This window comes from Condylura cristata, unplaced genomic scaffold, assembly GCF_000260355.1.
Source record: "Condylura cristata isolate star-nosed mole 26May11 unplaced genomic scaffold, ConCri1.0 scaffold00015, whole genome shotgun sequence".
Taxonomy (NCBI): Eukaryota; Metazoa; Chordata; class Mammalia; order Eulipotyphla; family Talpidae; genus Condylura; species Condylura cristata.
This window is the reverse complement of record NW_004567116.1, coordinates 8,463,428-8,488,670: the sequence shown is the minus strand read 5'-3', so window position 1 is coordinate 8,488,670 and position 25,243 is coordinate 8,463,428. Positions and strand designations below refer to the sequence as shown.

Here is a 25,243-nt window from a genome sequence, read left to right as displayed (position 1 = left end):
AGATTTATTTATTTACTCATACAGAACTGGGGTACAGGCCAGAGATGTGGAGGGTGAGAGGATTCACCGGGGATAGAGTGGGGAGCAGAACAGGCAGATCGACCAAGTAACCTGCTGAGGGGAGCAGCGGGAGGGTCAGGAGAGGTCTGCCGCTCCATCTCCTCCCGGGCAGGCGGGGATATAACTCATGCGGAAGTGGCTTTAGCTTCTCAGTGCAGTGCTTTAACCTGCTGCGCCACCAGGGAGGGCCCAGTAAGCAATTTTTTAATTAAATGTTCACACTGTGTCTCAGCCCCCTATACTTACTTGAAGTAGGTATTGTTATCTGTGTTATAGATGAGGAAACTGGAGTTCAAAAGGGTTAAAATAGCTTCTGTAAGTTCAATGAGGCCTCCTCTGCAGTATTACAGAGGCCCCTATTCCGTTCTCCCTCCAGTCACTATACTGCCTAATATTGGAGATCTAACTGGATGATATTTGAGGATCTTCTAGCTGTAATTTCTCAGTTCATCAAGTTTTCCCTTATAAACTATGTTTCACAAAGCTTATCACATAGTCTTGTATGGTGGGTTCATTGTTACGTGTTTCGTCTTGGCCTTTTGGGGAGATATAGTTGGAGCTGTCTCTAAACAATAGGAAGCTTGAGCTAAAACAAACAAACAAAAAAACCATGCTAAGGATACATTTCCATCTCTGTTCCCACTTCCCACCTCTAGATTTTCATACATTTAGTTCTGGATGATTCGCCTTTGAACAATGATAAAAGTTCTCTTCTAAACTGTTGTCTTAAAGCTTTCTCTACTGATTTTATTCTCCGTGTCCACTTACTTTCTCACCTGTGTTGTCATTCCTTGGTTGCTAGTATTTTCCAACAAATCCTTGGCTGCTCCAGCAAATCAGGATATGCTCTAAAATATGTGTAGCTAAGCTGCACTGTGCGTGCATGTTTGCAAGACTGAACTCTTTAGGTCATATTCTCTGGACACCCTTGAAAGAAGCATACTACATCCCAAAGGATTTTCTTTTATGTTATATGCAGCCTCTGTCTCTGAATGTTGTCTTTCAACCAGTGGAAGGTAAAAGGAATTAATATTTAGAGGTACCTCTCTAAAAACAGACCAGATGTCAGCACCAGGTCAGGACCTCTAAGGAAGTACATCCAAGAAAAAGAGACTAGAGTAGCTGTAACTTAGAAACCACAGCAGAGTGCAACCAGGTTCTTGTGGTAGGGACAAAATGAGAAATGTGGCTTTTTAAGACATTGAAAAATAATGATGAGAGAAAAACAGGCTGAAATATGAGAAATCCTATCAGAACTGGGAACCATTCTTCACAGGCTAAATTGATAGTTACAACACTGTGGCATCAGGGAGCTTGACTTCCACATACTAATATAGAAAGAATGGTTCTCTGTGGTCTTGGCTGGTGGGCCCAGGAGGGCTCTTTCTATGATCAAGTATCTTGGTTTTTGTTTTTGTTTTTTAAATGATGATTTTAGCTTCTTGGGGAAGTTTTCATGATGACTGTTTTGGTTGCAAGTATACTGATTACTTTGATGGATGGAGGTTTATTTTGAAGCTATGTGAGACTATAAGACAGCATTCATTCATGAATTCTTTGATTCAGTACTAAATCTGGGCACCTACTTCCTACCCCGGCAAAGGAGATATAGCAGTAAACAATACTAATAGCTGCTTGCCCTCATGGGCCTACAGTGCTAGTGAGAGAGACAGGAAACCAGTGGACTGAAGATGACGACAATAAGTAATAGTTAATAAATGCTTGCTATGTGCTAGGTAATATTCTAAGCTATAACATGTACTATCTCCTTTAATTCTCACAATACCTTGAAGTGGGACATTAGTATTATCATCATTTTACACTTTAGGAAATTCAGGCAAATAAAAGGAGTATTCCCAAGGAGTCACAGCTGAAACTGTAAAAGGATAAGTAATAAGGTAATAACTAGGGTCATGTGTTATATAGGTTGCCAGGGAGGCCCCAGGAGGAGATGGTATTTCAGAGTGGATCCCGAGGAGTGGTTAGCTCATCTCATCAAAGAGCTACTAAGTTGTCCCGCCTCATGACTACTCTCCTCCTCATCTTTATTATCCAGGCTTTCTGTGTCCAAATATGATAATTTGACATATTTGCTGCTGCTTAAAATGTAGTATCCTTAGTAGACAGTTTTCATCGAATGCCAGTATTTTCCTAAATCACTTAAAATATAACAGTGAAACCAATACATGATTATAAAATGTGTATTTCTTTTCTTAAACAGGTCCTCTATTAAAAGATGCCCACTTTTCTCAAGTAATCTAGACTTATCAAGGCATAAACTTGCAGTTCTAAAGTTGGCAGGTTTTTTAGGAATATCCACCATCCAGCATTTAAGTAATATTGTTTTGGTTTTGTGTGTGGGGGGGTGCCCATGGTAACGGAGGAGCAGAGATTTGGAGCAAGAAGAAACACCTCAGAATAAACTAGGACTTCACTGATTTTCGGGCTCCTAGCTTTGCATGAGCAATGGTCTTGAGACTTCCCTGGGCCATTTATGCTCCATGTTTTCCCTACTTATTGTTAAATTGAGCCAAATGTGTTGTGTGAAGTAATGGTGACTAATCCTATTACAGTCTTCTTCAAAGGGGGTAATGCTTCTCCCTGCAACCCCCCACACCCCAATCTTTTTTTCCATAGTTCAGTTCTTAGCTAGAGTTGACACACTGTAACAGAAAATTACCCATTTCTCATTGTCAGCATCTGGATTCTCACAGACTCAGATCACTGGCAGGAATAGATTTTTGCCTTGAGCTGAAGCAATCTTGCCCTCTCTTTTTTGTTAAGCCAGTGTTTCTGAAATCTATAGAGGGTTTTGGTTCTTTTCTATACTATCAGAGGTATGCTGTAGAGAAATGGTGCATTGAGGTTACCAAAACCTATTTTGAAACTTAAAAATCCAGGTTCATTGGAGAGTCAAGAAACTGCCTATTTGCTAAGAACATATCTCTCCTCTTCAGTCCCTTCATGTTTTGATTACAGGAAACCATCCAACAGCACTTGACCTGGTAACTGAGGAAGCCATTTCACAGCCCACTGGTCCCCTGACTCATTTAGAAGTCAGAGTCAAAGGTTATGCAAGTAATAATTGGGCCCAGATTCACCCTGTCAGGAAAGACTTTACTTCCCCACCCCCTTCTCTTCTGCAAGAGAAACTTAGCTGTTGGGAAATCGCTCACTAAGAGGAAATGGAGGCTCTCCATCCTTGGCTGAAGTGCCGTCAGACCCAGTGCTGCTATTTCTGCGTTCATGGGAGCTGCTGCTGCAGCTAGTTAGTATGAAGTTCAGGTATAATTCTCCACACTAAAATATTCCCCCTTAGAGAAATACCTTGATTTCCTTAAACTAGAAATGATATGAAGAGTCTTTATTAGGTTCAAGCCCTGATGTTCCTTCCCATACCAACGCTCTGATAATTCCCTGAGTCCTCTGCAATCACGTGGGCACAGACATTGGAATTAACAGAGCACTGTTGCTGTTAGTAAGGTAAAATAGCTTGTCGGGCATTAAGAGATTTTATTTCTTCAACAGGAGAACAATTTAAATTCACCAGTGCCTTTCATTTCTTCCGTAATTTGCTCAGAACACTAGAAGATCCGCGGCGCTGGCGGCCCGACCTGGCACAAGAGCAGGAAAGAATGACACAATCTGGCACCTCTAACCAGAAGTTCTTTAATGAACTGGGAAGCGGGTAGAGGGGATTGAGGGGAGGAGGAGGACAGTTAGGGTTTTGGCAGCCACACAAAGGTTCTTCTTCCCTGAGAAAAGTGAAAAGAAAGTCAAAGGAAGCTTTTCTCTGTTAGGATTTGCCGAGATGCTTGTCTGTCTCTTAGCTTTCAACCCAGTGGCAGGTGCATCGTTGCAGTCAGTGACTTCCCCACAAAACAAATTGTTTCTGAGGATCCCTTAAGAGAGGTCATGGCCAGCCAATTTCCTGTCTGAGCCCATCACTGTGATTCCTTTCTTCGGTGATCAGATGCGCTTCTGAACCAGCGAGCATAATGGGAACTGCCTTACAGAAAAGTTATTTTGGGGTGCGTTGGCCCCAGGATCGCTCAGTCCTGGAGCTGCACCAGTAGGTGCACCAGTAGGTAGTACTGACTTCAGAGTGGCCATAGACACAACCTTGAATCCACCCCTTTGTTATTAAAGAATAACAGTGTCTGTTGATATCCTTGTCATTTTTTCCAAGTCCAGGTCATTGCTAGGAATGATAACGCATGGACTGCATGTGTTAAAGCGCTGTTGTGCAAAGCGAGTGAATGATACGTGTGAAATGGCTGGCTGTGTGTGATGAATTTTGATTGTATCACACTTCTTTTTAGCTCCAACTTTATGGGATTTTGCTCTCTCCTACTTTGGGATAGTCTTCTTTCTCTTTAAATAATATCGGAGTTGAAGGTCTTGACTGAAGATGTCTTGGTCTCTGCTGCTTTCTGTGACACTTTTTGTTTACCTACACATTGTGTATCTTTTTGAAATCTGCCAATATTTGATGATTTCTATGTGACTGTTAGCCATTTTGTGTCAGCCACCTTTTATCTACTTCATTTAGAGAATTGCCTCAGAAAACTTGCTCTCTTTTTTCCCCTCAAATCTAGAAGGCGCTTTCTCAGTTTTTGTCTACACTGTCATTCCTAAGATTCAAAAATTTAAGGTAAGATAGGAGATGTGAGTTGAGTCAAGTGTATCCAGCTATACTGTTACCCTTAGCTCTAGTGGTATAGTGATGTGCTGGGAGTAATGAAAAGCAGACCTTCTCTGCTGAGGTCATTGCTCCTCACTGCAGCCCGCTCCAGGAAGCTGTTTATCTGTGCTCGCTGAGCCAAGCTTCAGCCTCCGCACAGTTGGAATGTGTTGAGAAACCACAGAGCCCAAAGAGAGTGTTGCACAGGCAGGGAGAGTATATTTACACCACACAAGCTGAAGTTTACATGTGTGGGGATAACTGCTCATCTGTGTACTCTCGCATTTCACCTTCTTTATAGTATCTGTGCCCTCTCAAAGGGGTCATTCCTGAGGTCGGTACAGCTTGATCCCCGTTGCCCTAGTCATTCACTAGCTCGCTCTAAAAAAAGGTGTTACAGAAAATGGGATGGAAACATCGGCTCATTAAGTCAACATTTGATGTTTAGAATTTTAAACCATACAGATCTGATCTCTGAAGCATCCTAAAACAATATTCCTGACATGGTTTTTCCAAGTAAATGTTTTTTCTTCATTCCTTTACCAAAATATCGAGTATTGTTATAGAACTTCAAATGTGATCTATAGCAATAGGAATTCAAAATATGACCATTTTATCTATAAGGCGATATGACCTGGTTGAGGAGATAATGTTTATTGATTAACAAACAATTAGAGACTAATTCAAGACCTTACAATAGTAGTATTAAATTTTAGTCTGCACGTTACTCCGAGAGTAAGAAGTAATGGGCACTAGAGTAGTTAAATAAGATATCACAGGAGACTTTGCCTTGACCAGATGATGGCTAATTTTATGTGTCAACTTGACTAGATAATTGGTGTGCTCAGATACTGGGTAAAATATTATTTCTGGGTGTGTCTATATAAGGGTGTTTTAGCACTTGAATCAATAAACTGAGTAAAGAGGATTCCCCTCAGCAATGCAGTGGGCATCATCCAATCCATTGAGGGCCTGAATAGAATAAAAAGGTGGAGGAAAGGCGAGTTTGTTCTTTTTGATTAACTGGGACATCCATTGTCACCTGCCTCCAGTTGTCAGCAACAGTGGTTCTTGGTACTTCAAATTCCAGTTGGAGCTCAACTGTTGACATAGCGACTCTTGGGGCCCTTGGACTGGGGTGGGGCCTTACACCATTGGCTTCCCTGACTCATTGGCCAGAAGACTCTGACTTAGTTGCAACACTGACTTTCCTGGGTTTCCAGCTGGCACATGGCAGCTGGACTTCTCAGCCTCCGTAATCAAATAAGCCAATTCCAGAATCAACACATACTATGTTCTCTGAAGAACACTGACTAATCAAATCTGAAAAGATGGATAGAATTTGAATACACAGAAAAGCAAGATGGCATATTTTTTTAAAGATTTATTTATTTTATGCACAGAAGAAGTGGGGTACAGGCCAGAAGTTTGAAGGGTGAGAGGATTCACCTAAGACAGAGTAGGGAGCAGAATAGACAGATGTACTGAAATACACTGCTGAGGAGGACAGTGAGCAGGTCAGGAGAGGTCTGCCATGCCATGTGGGTCACCTCCCTGGCTGGGGGTCGAATTCATGCTGCAGTGGTTATGGATAGCCTCATACTGCTGCACTTTAACCTGTTATGCCACCAGGGAGGGCCCAAGATGGCATATTTTTATGTGACATGAAAATGTCGTACCATGGTGTCTGGGAACACAGACTTGGGGGTCAGATAGACGTATGCCATCTACTCATTTCTTAATTTCAATTACTGTTTGTTTTGTACCTTACCGTGATAGTTTTAGTCAGTATATTTTAAATACAAAATAAGGAGAAAAGGAATTCAAATTTGGGGAAATGAATGTTAGATTGAAGTTAGATTGAAGAAAATTTAGGGTTTTTTTTCCCACTGGTGTTCCTCATATTTACTTTAGTCTTGTCTCTCACAGTGCATTTTCACTATTTCTTCTTTTTATCCCCAAAAGCAAAGAGGATTTTAACTTACTTTCTATTGTTCTTTTCTATAGTTTACTGTGAAAACCTTATATACTTTAAATATGCTTTGTGGGTTTTTTTTTGTTTTTAAAGATTTTATTTTTTAAGAGTAGTTTTAGATTCGAAGCCAAATTGAGAGGAAGGTATGGAGCTTTTCCATATACAGCCCCTCAAAATCATTATCAGCATTCTCCACTACAGTGGGACATTTGTTACAGTGATAAACCTGCACTGACACCCAAAGTCTGGAGTCTGAGTCTACCTCAGAGTTCACCCAATGTTTTATGAACTCAGGTTTGGACAATGCATGATGACATTACCCGTTGTTACAGTATACGCATTGTTTTCACGCCTCTAAAGTTCCTCAGTGTTCTACCTGTTCATCCCTGCCCTCCACTGCATTCCCCAGCAACCACTAGTCTTTTTAGTTAGTTTACTTTTTCCAGAATGTCATACAGTTGGAGTCCTATAGTATATATCCTTCGCTAATTATTGTATTTTTCAGGTCAAGAGTTTCCATTTAGTTCTCATTTTTATGGGTTCTTTGCACCATCTTATCTTTCATCTGAACATTATAAAGCATGGTTATTAAAGAGTTCATAATTATCTGAATTCCTAATGCATCTATTTCTGTTTTCTAGTCTATCTCTTGGATTTTTGCTCCAGTGTCTTATTGCACAGTGCACCTTTTTATCTTTAGCTGACTGTTGTACACTGTATATGAAAAATCATAGAGATAGTGTGACTTCTAGAATGATAGTACCTTTCTGCAAAGAGGATTTATATTTGCATCTGGCAGATGGCCTGAGCATTAACAACCCTGGATTACCTCAATCTCATCAGAGGCTGAGAGGATTTGTAGCTATGTGAGCATCAGGAAGGGCCCATCTTTTTCCACATATTGCTCTCCAGATGCCATCCAGAACCTGAAGGATTTACCTGAGCCCCTCTTTTCAGCCTGGGTGGGTCTTCAATTCCAGGTGTTTGTTTTGTTTTGTTTTTTTACCAATAAACCTTGAGTCAACTGAGAAGTAAGAAACTTAATATTAATTCAAAATTATTGCCTGCTCAATTTGTCCATTGCCCCTTTTCCAACTTTTCAGAGGCTCCTGAAACTACTAATAGTTGTAACAATACCTCATTATTGAAATGGTGACGAGTATAAATGATACTGTGAGATATCTGCAATGACTTCAATGTGATATGGAAATAATCTGAGATTTCTACTATGGACAAAATCACAGGTGCTGCTAATTCTACTATCTTTATATTCATAGTCAAAGGAAATATTAAATTCCAGCTAGAAGCCCATAAAAATAATGATATAATTTTTTTCCCATCCGAGTTTGTGGATCCCTTGGAGTCAACACTTGAACCCTTGTGTTCAGAATGCCCCCTACAGGAAACAGTGGTACCAAGTGCTGAGCTCTCCTTTTTGGTTATGGTCTCCTTTTAGCATCCGGCCCTGTCATTCTTAATTTGTTTGGTGGTTCTTTGATGATTTCAAACATTTGTTTTTAGTAATTTGTCTAGTTCTTAGCCAGGAGGGTTAGTCTTAATTACACAGTCTACATGGACTGTAAGAAGCGTTTTGGAACTTTATTCTAAGAACACAGTTACATTAGTACAAGTAGGAAATATATTCTGAAAACGGTCATAAAGGAGTCTGACTTGGCTTGTGGGACTATCACGTGTCCAAAAGTAACAAACAGGAAATACATAATTAAGATAGGGCCAGTTGAAGAAGGCTCAAGTATATTGAAAATGAAGAAAAACAAAGTTAAAGAAGACCGCATAGTTTCATGAAAGAGGTGCCACTTCAATGGTACTTTGTCGTTTAAGCTAACTAGAAGTCAAGGTGCTAAGAATGTCCAGAGGGAGGCTATCTTAATTAAGCTTAAGGAGACAGGGACAGTAACTGTATTCTTTTCCGCCATTGCAGCACCAAGTTCAATCCCCAGCCAGACTGCTGACCCACATGGCGCTGCAGACCTCTCCTGACCCACCCCCTGCTCCCCTCAGTGTATTTCAGTAGCTCTGTCTGTTCTGCTTCCCAATCTGTCTCTAGTGAATCCTCTCATCTTCACACCCTGGCTCTTGTATGCATAAATGAGCAAAATGAATCTTTTAAAAGTATATATTTAAAATAAAAATAAAAAAGAATTGTTAAAAAATAACATTCCGGGCCCTCCCTGGTGGTGCAGCCGGTTAAAGCACAGCACTAAGAAGCTAAAGCCACTTCAGCATGAGTTGGATCCCCGCCCTGGAGGTGGCCCACATAGCACGGCAGACCTCTCCTGACCAGATTGCTGCTCCCCTCCGCAGTACGTCGTCAATGGCCTGTTCTGCTTCTCACTCTGTCTCTGGTGAATCCCTCTCACCACCCCTGCACCTCTGGCCTGTACCCCAATTCTGTATGCATCAATAAATAAATCTTTTTTAAAAAATAGCATTCCTCCCATTCCTCAAAGGTAACCATTTTGAATTCCTTAAAGTGATTTGTTGGGCTTTTATTTCTAGATCTCTGAAGTACTTGGTTGTGTTGCTGCTTCTCAGTTTTTTAATTTCATGTGTTGTCTATTAACCATCTACTGTGTAAAATGTAAATCTAATTCCTTTTACCACACTTCATCACACCTATGTACTTACTTCCCAACTTCCAATATACTTATATTAAGTTTTGCTTATGGTAATAATCAGTGTTCACTTGTTATAATTATGTAAACAGGATTGAACTAAAGGTCACACAACCTTTTTACCTTCGGGTTTTACTTTTCTTATTTAATCCTCCAAACTCATCGTTAATTTACCCCAAACTTTACTAGTGAGTAATTTTCTCTCTAGTATTATGCTGTTTCCTTCCCATTTGCCCCTGGACTCCCACAGTGCTTTGAAGGGCTCTTCTGTATGGACTTTGGTCCAGAGATCCTCTAGCCCTGTGCTAAAGCCAGTGGGGTTGAAAGGCAAAACAGAGTGAGTCTGGGGTTAGTCACTCGTTATCTTGTTAAATCTCTCCACCCATTTTCTCTGGGTTCTAGCCGGCTCTGTTCTTCTCCCAAAGGTCACAGCCTGCACGAGTCCCTTACTCCTTGCCCCCACCTGTCTCTTCTGGTTTGGGGATGACAACAGACCCTCAGTTTGGAGCCCTGGAGCAATCCACACCTTTGTAAATGACCTTTTTTAAGCTTTCCTCAGCTAATCTTTTAAATGTTAATTGTCAAGGCCTGAGGAAGGAAGTACATTAGGATTTTTACATATTCAGTCTCTCATCTTTTTTGAATAAGTCCTTCCCACAATCTTCTGATCTGCTTTACTTGTATTGTTTTATTTATATCCTGCTAGCACCTCTTTCACCTTTATCCTGGGAATTCCCTGTCTTGTTTCCTCCTCACTTTTGGTATATTGGTTTTAAAACAATACTCCACTTTCTTTGACAAGCCTTCCTTTGAGTGTGAATGTGATATTTCCATCCAAGCTAGGTCACTAAAAGCCATTAGATTCTGTCTTTTGGAATCCATTTTGCAGACTTTCCTCTCAGCACACTCTCACTATCTAGACTCCAGGCTGTGAGAAGCCCAGCCACAAATCTCTTCAAGTTGTCCCACTTGAGTGCCTGATGTGTGAATGAACAAGACTCCACTTGATTCCATTTTCCACCACTTGAGTCAACCACAGCCTTTCAAGCCTTTCCATCTCAGGTCCCAGCTATAGAGTAGAAACAAGCTACCTTTGCTATGTTCTATATGTTTTGTCCCGATTTCTGTGACCAGACGCAAGGAAGAAAGACGGGAGGCAGAAAGGCTGAGCAAGTAGAGATTATTGCTCCCGGGCAGCAGCTGAGACCGAGCTCCCTAGGACGGTCCGCAGTTACTGCGAGTGCTGTAGGGGAAAGTGTCTCTTATATAGGCTTTAGGTTCAGATTCTAGGAAGGTGACGTGTCACTGTGCACCTGGATGCGAGGCCCAGTTCCAGTCATTGTGTTTTTGCCCCTATCTGGTCACAGAGGTAGCTGTTGTGTTACTGCCCCTATCTGGTCACACTCAACCCTGTATAATTCTTGATTTATAGAGTCCATTAGCATTATTAAATTGTTGTTTTGTTATGTCACTAGGTTTGGGGTGGTTTGTTGTGCAGCAGTATAAACCACGGGAATAAAATACGTTATTAGGAGTGAGGTGCTACAGTAATAAAAGCCTAAGTCTCTTTAGTTTTGAGATCAGGCAGGTGCTAGAACTGGAAGAAATTTGAGGATACTGTTAGTGGAAGTCTGATGGGCCTCCAGGCTTAAAAGAGAATGAGGAAAATATTTATTAGAAGCTAGAGGTAAGTAGATCCTTGTTATGTAATGTCAGAAAGTTTGGCTTCACTGGTAATAAAAAAGAAACAGGAAACATACCTTGGGAATGTAGTGGTCTAGGGGTGGACGTTTCTGGGATGCTTGTCTTTGTAGCTGTCAACAGTAAAATGTGAGGGAAATGAATCAAAGAATGAACTATTTGGTTTTCAAATAGAATGTAGAGGAAATATAGAGCTATCAGGATAATCTTTCTAATTTGCAGAAGTCCTCAAAATAAGAGTATTCACTAGAATGAAGATCTAATCCAGGGTACCTGTCAGGAAAATGTGGTAGAGAGGAGCCATTTGCTAAGACCTCAGAAAAATTTCGAAGTACAACCTTATTGACCCTTTAGATGGACAAAAAGCCTACAGAGATTAGGGGTTTGTCTCCTCGGTAGCCTCATACAGATCTCAAAGATATTTGCGGTGTAGCTTTTGTCTAGTGGGGTAAACTCCAATAAAATTAATAGGAAAGCCATCGTGTTTTTAAAAGAATTGTATTGGAAGACTCACCAACTTAGACAAAAGCCATGGAAAATCATTATTGGGCCCAAATTAAGATAATATGTGCCTAGATAGTTCTCAGAATTGCAAAGAACCAATGATAACTGAATTGCTTCCCATTCCCCTTTTTTGAATGGAAACATGTTGTGTTTATCTTATTGCCCTGTCATTGTACGTAGTAGCTGTGTGAGAGCGCTTACCTTGTCTCTTTAGTTTGTTATTGCTCAGAATGAGAATCCAACCTTGAGGACCCAGAGTCAAGAAATTGTGCTTGAAGAGTTTCATCTGCACCTAGACTTGAACTGTGTGACAAATCTCAAAGTTTGGGTTGATGCTTAAAAGATATTAGACTTTGGAGGTCTAGGGGGCTAGGGTATATTTTATATTGAGGAGAAAGGGAAATTGCTGTGACCAGAGGGCAACTGTGATTGATTGTAGTTTCCAGTGATAACTGCACAAATATCTCCTGCCTTACATGCTCTGCTACAAGATATAAGGTGGATCAGAATTTTTTAGTGATCTGCCTTGGTGTGCATCCATATTCACTCACTGTGCTAGATGTTTACAGGTCCTTTCAATATAGGAACTCATGTCTTTCAGTTCTGAGAAATTTTTTTGAATTATTTTTTCCTCCTCCCATTTCTGTTTTATCAAATGCCTTTTTTAATGAAACTGGTGTTGTACTACACATGCTGTTCTGTACAATGAATTTTATTTTTCAGAGAATCTGTTTTAAGATTTTATCAAATATGACATTTAAGACACCAACTATTAATGATATTAAATATGCCCGTTTTATTTAAATGCACATACACATATATGTATATATTATTCTTTAGGATGCATCTCACACTTGAAAGTGGCCCCCCACTTGAAATAAAAAAATGTTAAGACTGTGTGTCCCAGTTTGAACTTCTGAAAATATGGTCACCATATGCTAAGGCACAAGTTGGGGAAGGATTGCAGTGTTCACTATTCCCATTGCTCATCTCTTCCCTCTTACATGTTCCCATCTGAACAGTCTATGTAATGGAAAATTGTGTAGAATTACAATGCTCTGTAGAAACAACTACTTCTAGGAAGAAGTTATTATAAAAGTAATGTTGATTTTGAAGTCTTAAGTCTAAAACAGTTTTTTTCCTTAGGAATCTCAATCTTTAATCAACAACTCCTTGATTTCCTAAAAATCAGGTTTTTTCGCTGTGTATCACTCAATGGAATGAGCAAGTATAGCTATTCCTGTGCCTTTTCTTTAGCTGGGCGTTCCATAAAGCTAACCCCTTTATTGCATTCGATGGGAACTGGGGAGCTGTTTATCTGGCAGTTAGCAAAGGAAAGAAAAATATCTTTCTAATATTTTTGCTTAGGAATTTGAAAATTCAGAACTTAGTCATGAGTAAGTAGATTGATGTGTTTAACTATGTTGAATCATTCTCAAATCATTCCTCGTTTTGTAACATAGTACCAATATCGTAGGGGTATCTAAAACAGTGGTTGGGGAATTCTCTTGTGGATTTAAGATCTTCCAAAAGCATCATCCATTAACAGGTGAAGTGTTTGAGTGATAGATGACCATTTCTGGTTTAGCTTATTAGAGTAAGAAATACTGTATTTAGCTCTTTGTATAGGAGGAGGGAATTTAGCTTGTAGGCAAGAGGCAGTTTCTTTGGGGCCCACTGTCTGTTTCGCAGAACTTTTTCAAAATTCCATCTTAGAGATAACAACCAGAACATTTAGTAGCACATGATGGTATTCATCAGGAGTTTAGGGCATTGGCATGGTTTTTAAAACAAGGCAGAAAGGGCCACTTTTTACCAGCTACATAATTTGTGCCAAGAGCTTACTTACTTTGCTGCTTGGGTTTTGTTTCCATTTTTCTGCTAAGCTAGTAAAGAAACTAAGTACTATACTGGTTTCAGCCAAATCTTTGTCATCACCGGCTCTAACAACATCTTGGGGACCAAAGAGCACCTGGCCATTTTGAAAGCCCCTCTCCCCAGTGATTGATGCTCGTCTCTGCAAACGCCTCCAAGCTCTCCTGCCTCTTCCTGAAGCACCTTCAGCATTTCTGCATGGCTACCCCTCTCTGTTACTATACCTCCTCCTCTGCCCTACTGAACACTGGAGTTCCCAGCTCAGAACCCTTAAGAAGGAGCTTTATTTCATAGTAGAAAGGGGCCCCCATATGTGGCCTATTATATCCATATCAACTTGCTTACTCTTTTCAAACAGCTATTGTCTTTTAATAGGGTCCTGCCTGGCAGGGGGAGTCCTTAATTCCTGCCCTATAAGAATGGGCAGCTTGAGTTACAGCGAACTGCAGTTTGGTGCTCTGATCAAAAGGCCTCTGTTGTTTTTAGGGTTTTTTTCCCCCCTCCCTCTCTCTCTCTTTCTATATCCTGGGCTAATAATTCAGCACAGCAAGGTCATTACAGGCCTTGAATTGAGAGCGCAGAGTGTTAAATTACTGACCTAGAATAAAAGAGATCTGGGGGGCTCTCAAGAAAGATAAAGGGATTCGGCTAGTAAAGTGCAAGCCCAGCAACCTCGCTTCTTAACAATATTATTTCTTTTAATCCTCTCTGTCTCCAAAATTCTTTTCTGGGACAGGGAATGTTCTCTTGCCAGAGAAATTAGGTTAGTAACACAACAGCGTGTGAGAGTTGTGGGCCAGGTGCTAGCCACCCAAGGGTGCCTGTGGATCTATCCTGTTTGTGTCTCCACCTTGTTAATATTTCACGCTCTCCCGTACCGCTCCCTCAGTGCAGTATTTAGTCCTTTTCCACATAAGTAAATACAGTGGTGATGTTTCAGCTGAAAGGTTATGATCCGCATGGGGATTTCAGACCTATGAAAAATATGCCACTTAGCTCCCAGATAGCTTAAAAATATGACATTGTCTCATTAAAAACCATTTCCATTCCTTTTATATTTGTAAATAGTATTATCCTGGTCCTCCCCTACTTGAACAAGACAAAATTGCCCCACTGTGAGTGAACTTGACACCTCCACTTGACCATATTAGTTCTTCTGAAAAAGTATTACTAGTTCTTCATACTTTGCTGGAGTTATTATTTTGTGTGCATCCTCTTTCACGATTGTTTCTTAAAGCCAGACACTGTTCTTACCCTCTGGAAAAAATGGACATCCTAAGTCTACTCTTTTTAGAAAAACCCCTACAATAAACTTGCACAGATTTCTTAGCCATGAAGTAGAAATAATAATAGTCCCATAGAGTGCCAGGCTTTACACCACTGGTGTTATTATCACATTTACTCTTTGGCACCCTTAAGCAGTAAGCCTTCTTTGTGATCAGCAGTTTACAGATAAAAAATAATTGAGGCCAAAGTGCTTGGGCCAAAAGGGCGAAGCTTGTGGCTGTGGTAAGGTTTGCCCCTACTGGTGTTCACGTCAATAGTGTGTGGGTTCTTGTTAAAATGCAGAATCAGATTTATAGGTCTCCGATGAGGCTGTGCTTCTGATTGCATACAAGCTTCTCAGTGAGACCGGCACTGCAGTCTGGATTTCAGTAGCAGGCGATAGTCATTCAGTCATTCTTAACTTCAGAACCACTCTAAAAACTGTTGTGGTTCTCAATTCCAATTTCTCATTCCATCAGCTCATTCTGTAGAACACATACTGGGTACTATTTGATTCCAGTATCTTCCTTTCTTTAATTTTTATTTTGGTGAAATATATGCTGCATACAATTTACCCTTTTAATCACGTAAGGCGTACTATTCTGTAGAATTAAATGCATTGATCATTGTACATCTGGTGTACATCACCACTGGAGCTTTTTCAGGTTCTGAGACAAACTCTAGCCATTAAGCACTAGTGCCCTTCTCCCCCTCCTCCTCGCCTCTGATAACCACCATTTTACTTCTGATGATGTTAATATTTGTCTGTTTGTGACTGGCTTATTTCAGTTAGCTCAGTGTACTCAGGGTTCCTCCACACTGTAGCCTCTATCACAATTTCCAACCTTCTCGAGGTGGAATAACATTACATGTCTAGGACACATTTTGTTTATCCATTTGTCCATCAGTGAACTCTTTGGTTGCTTCACCTTTTGGCTATTCCGAATGATGCTGCCATAGTACCTGTCTAAATTCCTACTTTCATTCATTTGAATATAAATCCAAGAGTAGAATTTCTGCCCATACCTTACTTTATAAAGTAAGGTTTTTGTTTGTGTTCAATTTCTCTGTCCCCCTTTAAAATATATATACATACATATATATGTATGTATGTATATATATTTTAAAAAGTAAATCCAATGAGTTGGTAAGAAAATAAGAGGGCCACAGAACTTGAATACAAACAAACAAAATATTCCTTCCTTGAAGCAAATATTTAAAGTTTTGTCAGGAAAGTGAATTTTAAGTACAGATTTTCATTAAATTCTGTCATTGATAGCTACTGAGTGATTTTAATCAATCACAAAGGAAAATTGAGAAATATTCTTTGACCTTTAAGGAGACTGATTTGGCTAAAGGGTACTAAGTAGAGAATTAGAGTGATCATATTCTAGGATAAGTCAGTATTAATAAGGTTTTTAATCACATGAATGAATTCAAGACTCAACTGACAAACAGGTGTTTAGGGGTCGGGGACTCCTTGCTAAATTTCTTGTGTTCAGAATTTCTGGAGCAAGTGTCCCAGGGTCTTCTTTGTGTTACATCTTCCTCTGAGGTCCTTAACCAAATAACACATTAGATTGCTTGTTTTATTATTTGATTTTTAGATTTCTCATTTATTTACACGAGTTTGACGCAAAATTCTGCCTGCTATTGAGTTTCATCCCTGTGTATCTTTACTAAACAAAATTTTCTTTTTAAAAAAGATTTATTTAAAAAATCATTTATTTATGCATATAGAACTGGGGTACAGGCATGGTGAGTGGATTCACCAGAGACAGAGCAGAACAGGCTGATTGATGAAGCACACTGCTGAGGGGAGCAGTGGGCGAGACCGGAGAGGTTTGCAGCACCATGTGGGTTAGCTCCCTGGCTGGGGATCAAACTTGTGCTGAAGTGACTTTAGCTTCATAGTTCTGTGCTTTAACTCACTGTGCTATAAGGGAGGGCCCCTAGAAATAAAATTTTCTATTGGAAATAGGAAAATATACCAAAGTGACTTTGAAATCCAATGTGTTGGTAAGAAAAGTTGGAGGGGTTTTTATGAAGGTATCAATTTTACTGTCATGTTGAATTATGGTCAAATCCAAGGAGACTTGGCCTATGACTAAAGCATTTGTCTGAAGCATTTATTTCCCAGCCTAATTCCTATCATCTTGAACAAGAAGGATGCTGATTTGAGAATTATTTGCTGGACTTTAGTCTAAAGAGTTGATAAGTGTAGCACCTACAATTCTCAAATAGGGGTGGCAGTGAGAAAGGGATGCATAACTTTTTTTTTTAAAGATTTATTTATTTATTCAAACAGACCTGGGGTACAGGCCAGAGATGCGGAGGGTGGGAGAGTCACCAGAGACAAAGTGGGGAGCAGAACAGGCAGACTGTCAAAGTACCCTGTTGAGGGGAGCAGGGGGCGGGTCAGGAGAGGTCTGCCTCGCCATGTGGTCACCTCCGGGGCAGGTGGGAATCGAACTCATGCGGAAGTGGCTTTAGCTTCTTAGTGCTGTGCTTTAACCCGCTGCGCCACCAGGGAGGGCCGGGCCGGGATGCATAACATTTTAGGGATCCACAAAAATACTGTGGCATTTTCAGTGGAATCTGCAGATGATATCAGGACATTTGGGGGATCCTAGTGAGAACAAAATGATAACATCAAAAAAATCTAAAAGCTACAGCTTTGGGAAGACAATAAAATGGAATTTACCTTTAAAGTTATCTAGTGTTGAGCAAAGCAAGTTTTGCACTGGGAGGGGGAAAAACTAAAAGGAAAGTAATATTGCGTTAGAAAACTAATGTGGCACTGTAAGAGTGGCTGTTATGTGATCTAACAGTAAAGCAGACCAAAGCTGTTTGGCGGCCTGGAGGTAGAGAAGATCACATTGTTGGGGAGAAATGGCAGGTCTGTATGAATGACTGAGGTGGCTCTGCCCGCACCAATTCATCTGTGGTAGATGAAAGTAGTGCAGATGGGGTAAGCCAACTGGTAAGAGAGATGTGATATTTGAAAGACTGAGCTAAAGAGAAATGACATGACAGGTTATAGGGAGCACATAAGAAAGAATGAGATGTGACTGTTGCCCAAGGGCAACTGTAACAGAAACACTGCAACATTCTAAAAAGGAACATTTTTTAAAAAAGATTTATTTATTTACACAGATGAGGACTGGGCTATAGACCACAAGTGTGGGGGTGAGGGGGTGGTGAGAAGATTCACCAGAGACAGAGTGGGGAGCAGAACAGACAGATTGACTGAAATACACTGCTAAGGGAGCAGTGGACTGGTCAGGAGAGGTCTGCTGTGCCATGTGGGTCACCTGTCTCTGGTCAGGGATTGAACTGGTGCTGCAGTGGCTGTGGGTAGCTTCATAGTGCTGTGCTTCAACCCTTTCTGCCACCAGGGAGGGCCTAAAAAGGAACATTTCTTGTCCAGAGACTTTTCCTTTAATGCTCAGAAATGTTTCCCTAGAGAAACCATGAAAATACAATTACTCTGGATTTCAAGTGAAATTAGGCAAGCTCCTGGGAGTTCTGTTATTAAGAGGTCTGTTTAGAGGCCTTGTAGAGATTTATGGTAACTTAAGAAAAACAATTTAAAATATTAACATAAAATAACATTGCAAAATATCTGGAAGACAGGAAGAAATCAGTGAAAAGCCAACAACCCTAATACAGTAAATATTATCTTTTCAACCTTTAATCATCTTCCCTGTGCAGATCTATTTTAATGTAGCTAAAAATACAGTCTACACGCAACTTTGTTTCCTGTTTTTTAAGAGCTGGAAAGGCATTTTCTAAGTTACTACTAATTGTCTTTTTATAGTTTAAATTTCTGGCACCAGAGTATGTAATAACCTTCTTCCAGGGTTCTTGCATTGATTCCCCATCTTCAGGCGCCTTTGTGAGGTGCCTGTTTCTGTTGGCATGAACTGAACCATCCCACTTAAACTGCAAGGGGTCGTGAGCAGATCGCTTCTCTACTGACGACTGCTAAGGAGCTGTGGTGATGGGGTAAAGGCTATAGCATGCCAGGCCTTCAGCATTAAGTTTTGAACTTTGAAGTCTCAAAAAAGAGAGTTTCAAACATGTTTTAACTCTGGCAGGGGGCCTAGCTGAATTATAAAGAAGGATCCCATGCAGAACAGCGTGCTTTCAGAGGAAGAACTCATGGGAACTGAGTCCTGTGCCCAGCCTCCTTGGGGAGAATTCACTTGCTGACTACCCATCTGCAAACACCCTTTTCCCTTAGCATCAGCCCAGGATGGTATACATGCTCTCTTCCACAGCTTTAGGAAGATTCTTTCTGGGAATTGGTGACAGATGAGCGCTTGGTGAAGTCCCTTAGGACAGAGAACTCAGCATCCCACTGCAGAAGCTTTGCATCACTCTCAAAGCCTGTGAGGCTCTCATGAGTTTTTCTCTTCATAATGCCATAAAATATGATCTCACTGATGTCATGGTCTACAAACTAGCTCTGCTACTGAGGATTACTCAGACAGGCAGAAAAAAAATCTTGGGATGAAATGTCAGTGCTGAGGCATGAGAGTGAACCAGTGAGCTGATTTCATTGTTTTGCTGTTGCAGAAATGATGAATCCCTCCCCCTGCAGTGATGCTCTGCTCTCCAAGTTGGTTCACCTGTCTCCGCACAGTGACCAAGGACCGATGAGTTCTTGTTGTTTTGTGCAGAAACTTGTTTGTAGTACAATATGAGAAATTGGTGAAGTGTATTATCTAACTGCTTTACACTTCTGCAGCGTAGACCGTGCTTTGCTGATTTCCCTCATCAAGTTAACACTGCCAGATTCTCTACCAGATAGGCAATAGAAGGGAAATGTTTAAGAGCGTTAGGCTCCATCTGAATTTCACAGGAAGGAAGGAAAGAACAAATCCAGAGAGTGTTAATTCATAGGAATATATCTTTTGAACTTTTTGCAGAGCAAAACTCAAGTTTGCTGTTTTTACCAATTCACTAGTAGGAGATTGCTGCAAATTTTCTTTTGTATTTCATCTATACAGAATCTTTTTTCCTTCTACTTGTAGAAGGCAAAAAAACTTTGTCACATTTCTTTTTAACATACCTGGGGTCTTTGGCCTTAGTTACCCTTCAGAGGCCAAAGTCCTCTGTACTGTTTTCTATCACCTTGGTGTGGCCAGTCTGTGCAGCAGATTGGGTGTGATCTTATATTTTGCTTCCTTGATAGATCTGTTTAGAGTTCCTTGCAAATAAAACTCATCTCAAAGCAGCAGGAAAAAACCCTGAGTAGAAAATTGTCTATTCTGATGAACTAACCTGGTTTTAGAAAGAAAAAAGGAAGTAAGAGAATAGCCTAGACTACACTGTTACGTTAACATCTGTGTAAGTTAAGGCCATTTGCAGTTTGGGTAAGAGCAGGGAGTACTTGGAAGACAGGGAATGTTGTGGGAGCTTGGAGCTTTCTTTTCATAGCACACTGAGAATAAATTGGAATATTTTAATCTGGTTATTTTTGTTCTTTATTGCTTCTATATGTGGAATCTGAAGGATGATGTATGTATATAAATCTACTATGGTTGCATTTATATTTAATTCTTTGGTAGTCCTAGAGTTACTGATTGCTTCATCAAAGTAATTTAAGTCAGTGCTGGCTTTTTGCTATTAAATATTCAGTCAAGATGTTTATGTAGAATTTACATAACAAGTGAATTCTTACAACTTAATGTCCTTAGTTTTGTTTTTTTAAAGAGGAAATAGCTACTTTTTACAGTATTCTGTATGACCTTTTCTGTATAGTCCTTGTGTTACAAGGGTAACCCAATTCACATTGGGTTGCCTGACTGTGGGTCTGGCAACTTAAGATTCAACTGCAGGCACACACAAAAAGGTTAATAATGGGTTTATTTACAAGGGAAATGAGTAACGCAGGGAAAGAGAGCATAAGATAAGTTAATGCATCCTACCGGTTCTGCTGACTCGGAACCTGACTAGCACACTGAAAGCCGGTGAAGAGCCAAGAAAGCCCCAAAGCCCACATGTCCGGTTTTGTATCCAAACCTGGCTGCTTAACTCCACCCTCAGGTACCTGCATGCTTCTCTTTGGTGATGCTGGGATTTGTAGTTCCCATGTCTGGGGTGGGGGTGGAGTCCACAAAACCTGTATCTGTAGAGTTTGTTCAGCAATATTATAGTCCAGACTTTTACAAAGTTTCTTAAATGTAGCCTTTGAGTACTTCCAATGTGCTAACTGCAAATATAAGTCCTGATACTTTTTTTAAAGGATTTATTTATTTATGCATACAGAATTGGGGTACAGGTCAGAGGTGCAGCGGCAATGAGAGGGTTCACTAGAGACAAAAGCAGGGCACAGAACAGGCAGATTGATGAAGTACACTGCTGAGACAAGAGAGGTCTGTCTTGCCATGTGGGTCACCTCCAGGGCCAGGGATCGAACTGGCAGTGAAGTGGCTGGCAGGTAGTGGCTCGCTTGCAGTGCTGTGCTTTAACTCGCTGTACCAGCAGGGATGGCCCTAAGTCCTGATACTTTTAAGTGGTATTACTTATCTATTTTTCCTTATCTTTCTAAGACAACTCTACTAAATTAGGCAATGTAATAGAGACAAAGATGAATGCACCTTAATAATTTACACCATAGAACTTACTATTGAGTAGGGAAAATGAATATAGTAACTATAAAATAAAGTATTTAGTTGGGACTACCATAAAGAGAGAAGTCAGGAGAATTGGGCATCGAGGTGAAATGAGGAAAATCTTTCATGTGAAACATGGCACTCGAGATGGTGCTGAAAGATTGGCTAGAATTTTAACAAGTGCATGTAGGAAGAGGTATTTCGGATGGAAGAGAAACAGTTAAGCTTTGAACAATGTCGCAGTTTCTGTTGTTAATAGACATTTTACCTGATTGTTTAACATCTTTTAACTTTTTAGGTAAAGTAACTTGATCCTCCATAAGCCCAGTTGCCACTCTAATCAGGCAGTTCTAATTATTTTTAGTTAAATGTGGATTTCATTTGGTATGCATTATCTAAAGTCAGTACTGTAAATACAGTCCTCCATCCTTTTATATTCAATGTTTTGTGCCTGAGCCCTATCAGTTTGTTTTGTCAAATTCATATTTTATAAATTCTCATATAAATTCTTACTTTTCTGTACAAAGAGGCTCAGCCATATTCTTCCATGCATAAATTATTTCGGGTTTGAAAGATGTATATTTAAAAATTTACACTAAAGGCATCATTTCACAGAAGTAATTCTTTTACAGCCTATACCCTGACCTAGACACCAGCTTTTTTCCTTTTAGGGGATAGGAGATACACTTTGGGACTAGTGCTTTGCTGGATAGCGTCATACATTTAGGCGAGAATGTTACCATTTTTTACTTCAATTGCTAGAAATGTGACCTACTCCATTTACCTGTAACAGTTCACTTGCTTTAATTTTCATTTTTCTTTGGTCAAAATAACAGAACTGCCACAAACAGAGTTAACACTTTTATTGCCTTTTAGAAAAATCTCTAACCTAATCCTGTGTCAGATACTGTCTTCATACTTCCTCTTGAAGTATGAAAGAGGAAATATAAAAGTATATTTCTACGTTTGTTTTCCATGAGGAAAGAAGAATACATAATTTGCTTTTCATACAGCGTTGTTAATGTTAACAAGAGGCACCTACTTTTTATCCTAAGTAGTAACACATTCTGTTAGCGGCCACTCAGGTGCTTCCTTTGGAATTTGGTCAGAAGGGGAAAAGGAAAATGGCATAGATGGCTTCTGAAATTTTCCCATTTCAGTTTAGCAGTTCAGATTTTTCCCCCTATTAAAAGATCAACAGATGAAAACAGGTATTTAGAATAACCACTGTCCCTCCTTTGCTTGCCACACTCAGCTTAATGCCTGCTTTTCCATAAAGGTGAACACATTTTCCACTCATGATTTACTTGTTAGGGAACTTGGGAGTTTTCTGGAACCTGAAGTCTGACTCTGGTAGTGATGACTATTGGGTAATTGCCTAGTTTTGGTGGAATTTCCACCCTTCGGTCCCACTGGCCTGAACAGCCTCTCTGGCCGCAGTCCTTTTCCCTTCCTCAGCTCAGCTCAAACAATGACGTGCTTGGGCTCTGGGGTTTTGCTTCATCCTCTCATTCAGGGGCCACTTTTACCCTTGTTTCTGATTGCCATTAGTGTTCTACTTGGAACCTTTTCTATCCTTTGGCACATGAATTTGCCTCTGAGGTTGTTGTCAAGAGAGGCATACAGCACCACCCCAAATTGGAACCATCAGATACCCCCCAGAAAGCTATATCATTCTTATGGAAGCTAGTATGGATCAAGGAGCGTACAGAGAGAATAAGGGAACATAATTCTAAGTGCTACATGAGAGAGAAACATTCTCCTAGAAGATTTGAGTGCCAGTATCATCCAGTAAAGAGGCAAAGATTTCCCTCTGCATTGTTCCAGTGACTGATGAAGACTTCCTTAGTGTCCATATGTGGGAGGGGGAGTGCTAACAGGAATTGCATTCCATGAGCTTTCAGAGAGGTGTGGTGATGTGAAGAGAATTCTTCACAGAAGGACTTGGTCTGACCTATATAGTTCAGAGGTTTTTAGGAGAAAATTTGGAGATGTTCTCTCATGTTGACAGTGATTCTATTTATTTTGACTTTCCATTCTGATTTCAGGCATCTGGAACTATCTACCTAATGAGATCTCTTGATTTTTCTTCTTGCAGTTTTAACAGCGTGTGTCAGGGAACTCACATTCTCTTTCGAGAATTCAGCTTCATCCAAGCCACCCCTCATAATAGGGCATCATTCTTACGCGCCTTCTGGAGATGCTTCCGAACTGTGGGCAAGAATGGTGGTAAGTCTTCCCAAATTGCTTCCTTGCCTTCCTTTCTTCCTCCCAAATGTCCTTCATTTTTTTCTGATAGAAATTAAGTGCATGCTATTCAAGACCCTTGGAACAACTAACCTTGAGGCATGATCTGTCTGTGTCAGAAATCGTAACACCACTGTTACTACCACCACTGCCGTCATTAGTGACACTTGTTAAGAGCCAAGCATAGGGCTGAGTGCTCTACATAGTAATTCATTTAATCTTCCCCACACTTCTGTGGGAGATACTGTAATCCCCACTTTATAACTAATGGAACTCAGGCTCAGAGGGGTTAGGTAACTGGGCAGGCACACAGTAAATGCTACAGAGCCAGGCAATCTGGCTCCAGAGACCTTGCTCTTGGATATCAAGATACTGTGCAGTAAGTTCAAGGAATGATGTGAATACAGAGAAAGTTATTCCTAAGTACAGGATGGTTTGAGAGTACTATGAGAACTGGGAGAGTGAACTAGAGAAGGTTCTCCTGCGAATTATTTGCTCTAAGTTGATAAGGAGTTATCCATATGGATAAAGGAGAGAACATCCTAGTTAGGGCATGCGCTATGGTGTAGAAGCATGAAAGAACCTGGACTAATAAGAAACTGACATCAGGATGGCTGGAGTTTGTGAAGGAGGCTGGGTCTTTCTTATAAAAGCATAAAAGAAAGAGAATCAGGTCCTAAAAGACCGTTTTTTGGCCATTAAAAAGAAATTTTATTCTGTAGGAATTGGCTTAAGGATTTTAAGCAGGAAAGTAATGTGATATCTGAATTGTAGAAAGATCTTTCTAAAGTAAGTGGAAATGACTGAGAGAATGAGACTGAGAGGAAGGAAACACAGGAGATTTGCAGCTGAGGTGAGAAATAACACAAGTCAAAAACTAAGGCCATGTCCATGGTGCTCAAAGGAGCATTTTCAGAGATAGAGGCCACAGGATTCAGATTGGGTTTGGCTTGTAAGGGGAGTGAGACCAGTGATCAGTTCCCAGGTAAGTGCATGCAGTTCTGTGGCATGAGTACATGCACCTTGTTCTGAAATATCACTACCATCCATCTCCAGGGCCTTTGCATCTTCCCAAACTGAAACTTTGTTCCCATGAAACACAAGCTCCCCATTTCCCATTTTCCCAAGTCCCTGTCAACTACCATTCTACTTGTTGTCTCTGTGTATTATTAGACCACACTGGTTACCTCATGCTAGTGGAGTCATGTAATCTTTATCCTTTTGTGAGTAACTTACTTAACGTAATCGTGGTAGGTGTCAGATTTTCCTTCTTTTGTAAGGCTGAATAATATTTCATTGTAAGTATATACATTTTGCTCATCCACTCATCTAGCCATAGACATCTGGGTTTCTTCTGCCCTTGGCTAATTTGGATAATGTAATATGTTGTTTTTGAAAAGTTGAAATTCTTTTATGATACAATTTAAAAGCTTTGTTAAGTAGCAAATAAAGGTCATGTTCTAGAAATATAGGTTGGAGGAAGCAGAGTATAATTTATTAAAGTAAGATTTTCTTAACACCTTGGAATTCTCCAGAGAAGAGCCATGTGCCAGAGGTAGGTTATTTTTATATTTTACATACTCTTGGATTGGCATCTTATAACTATATTCCAAGGAAAATATTAAGCAAACCATTGATTGAAAATGTCTTTATTGAGACTTTTTTCTTATGC

The 25,243-nt window shown here is 40.2% G+C and overlaps 1 protein-coding gene across 5 annotated transcripts in view; it reads left to right on the top strand.

The window, feature by feature from the left end:
• LOC101629986 (chromosome unknown open reading frame, human C11orf49) overlaps positions 1-25,243 on the top strand; it is a 136,808-nt gene that overhangs the window by 31,958 nt on the left and 79,607 nt on the right. For all 5 annotated transcript variants that reach the window (XM_004682852.2, XM_012725417.1, XM_012725416.1 and 2 more), the window contains one exon: positions 23,423-23,553. In XM_004682852.2, the coding sequence (XP_004682909.1) occupies positions 23,423-23,553 (131 nt within the window). The remainder of the gene's footprint in view (positions 1-23,422; positions 23,554-25,243) is intronic.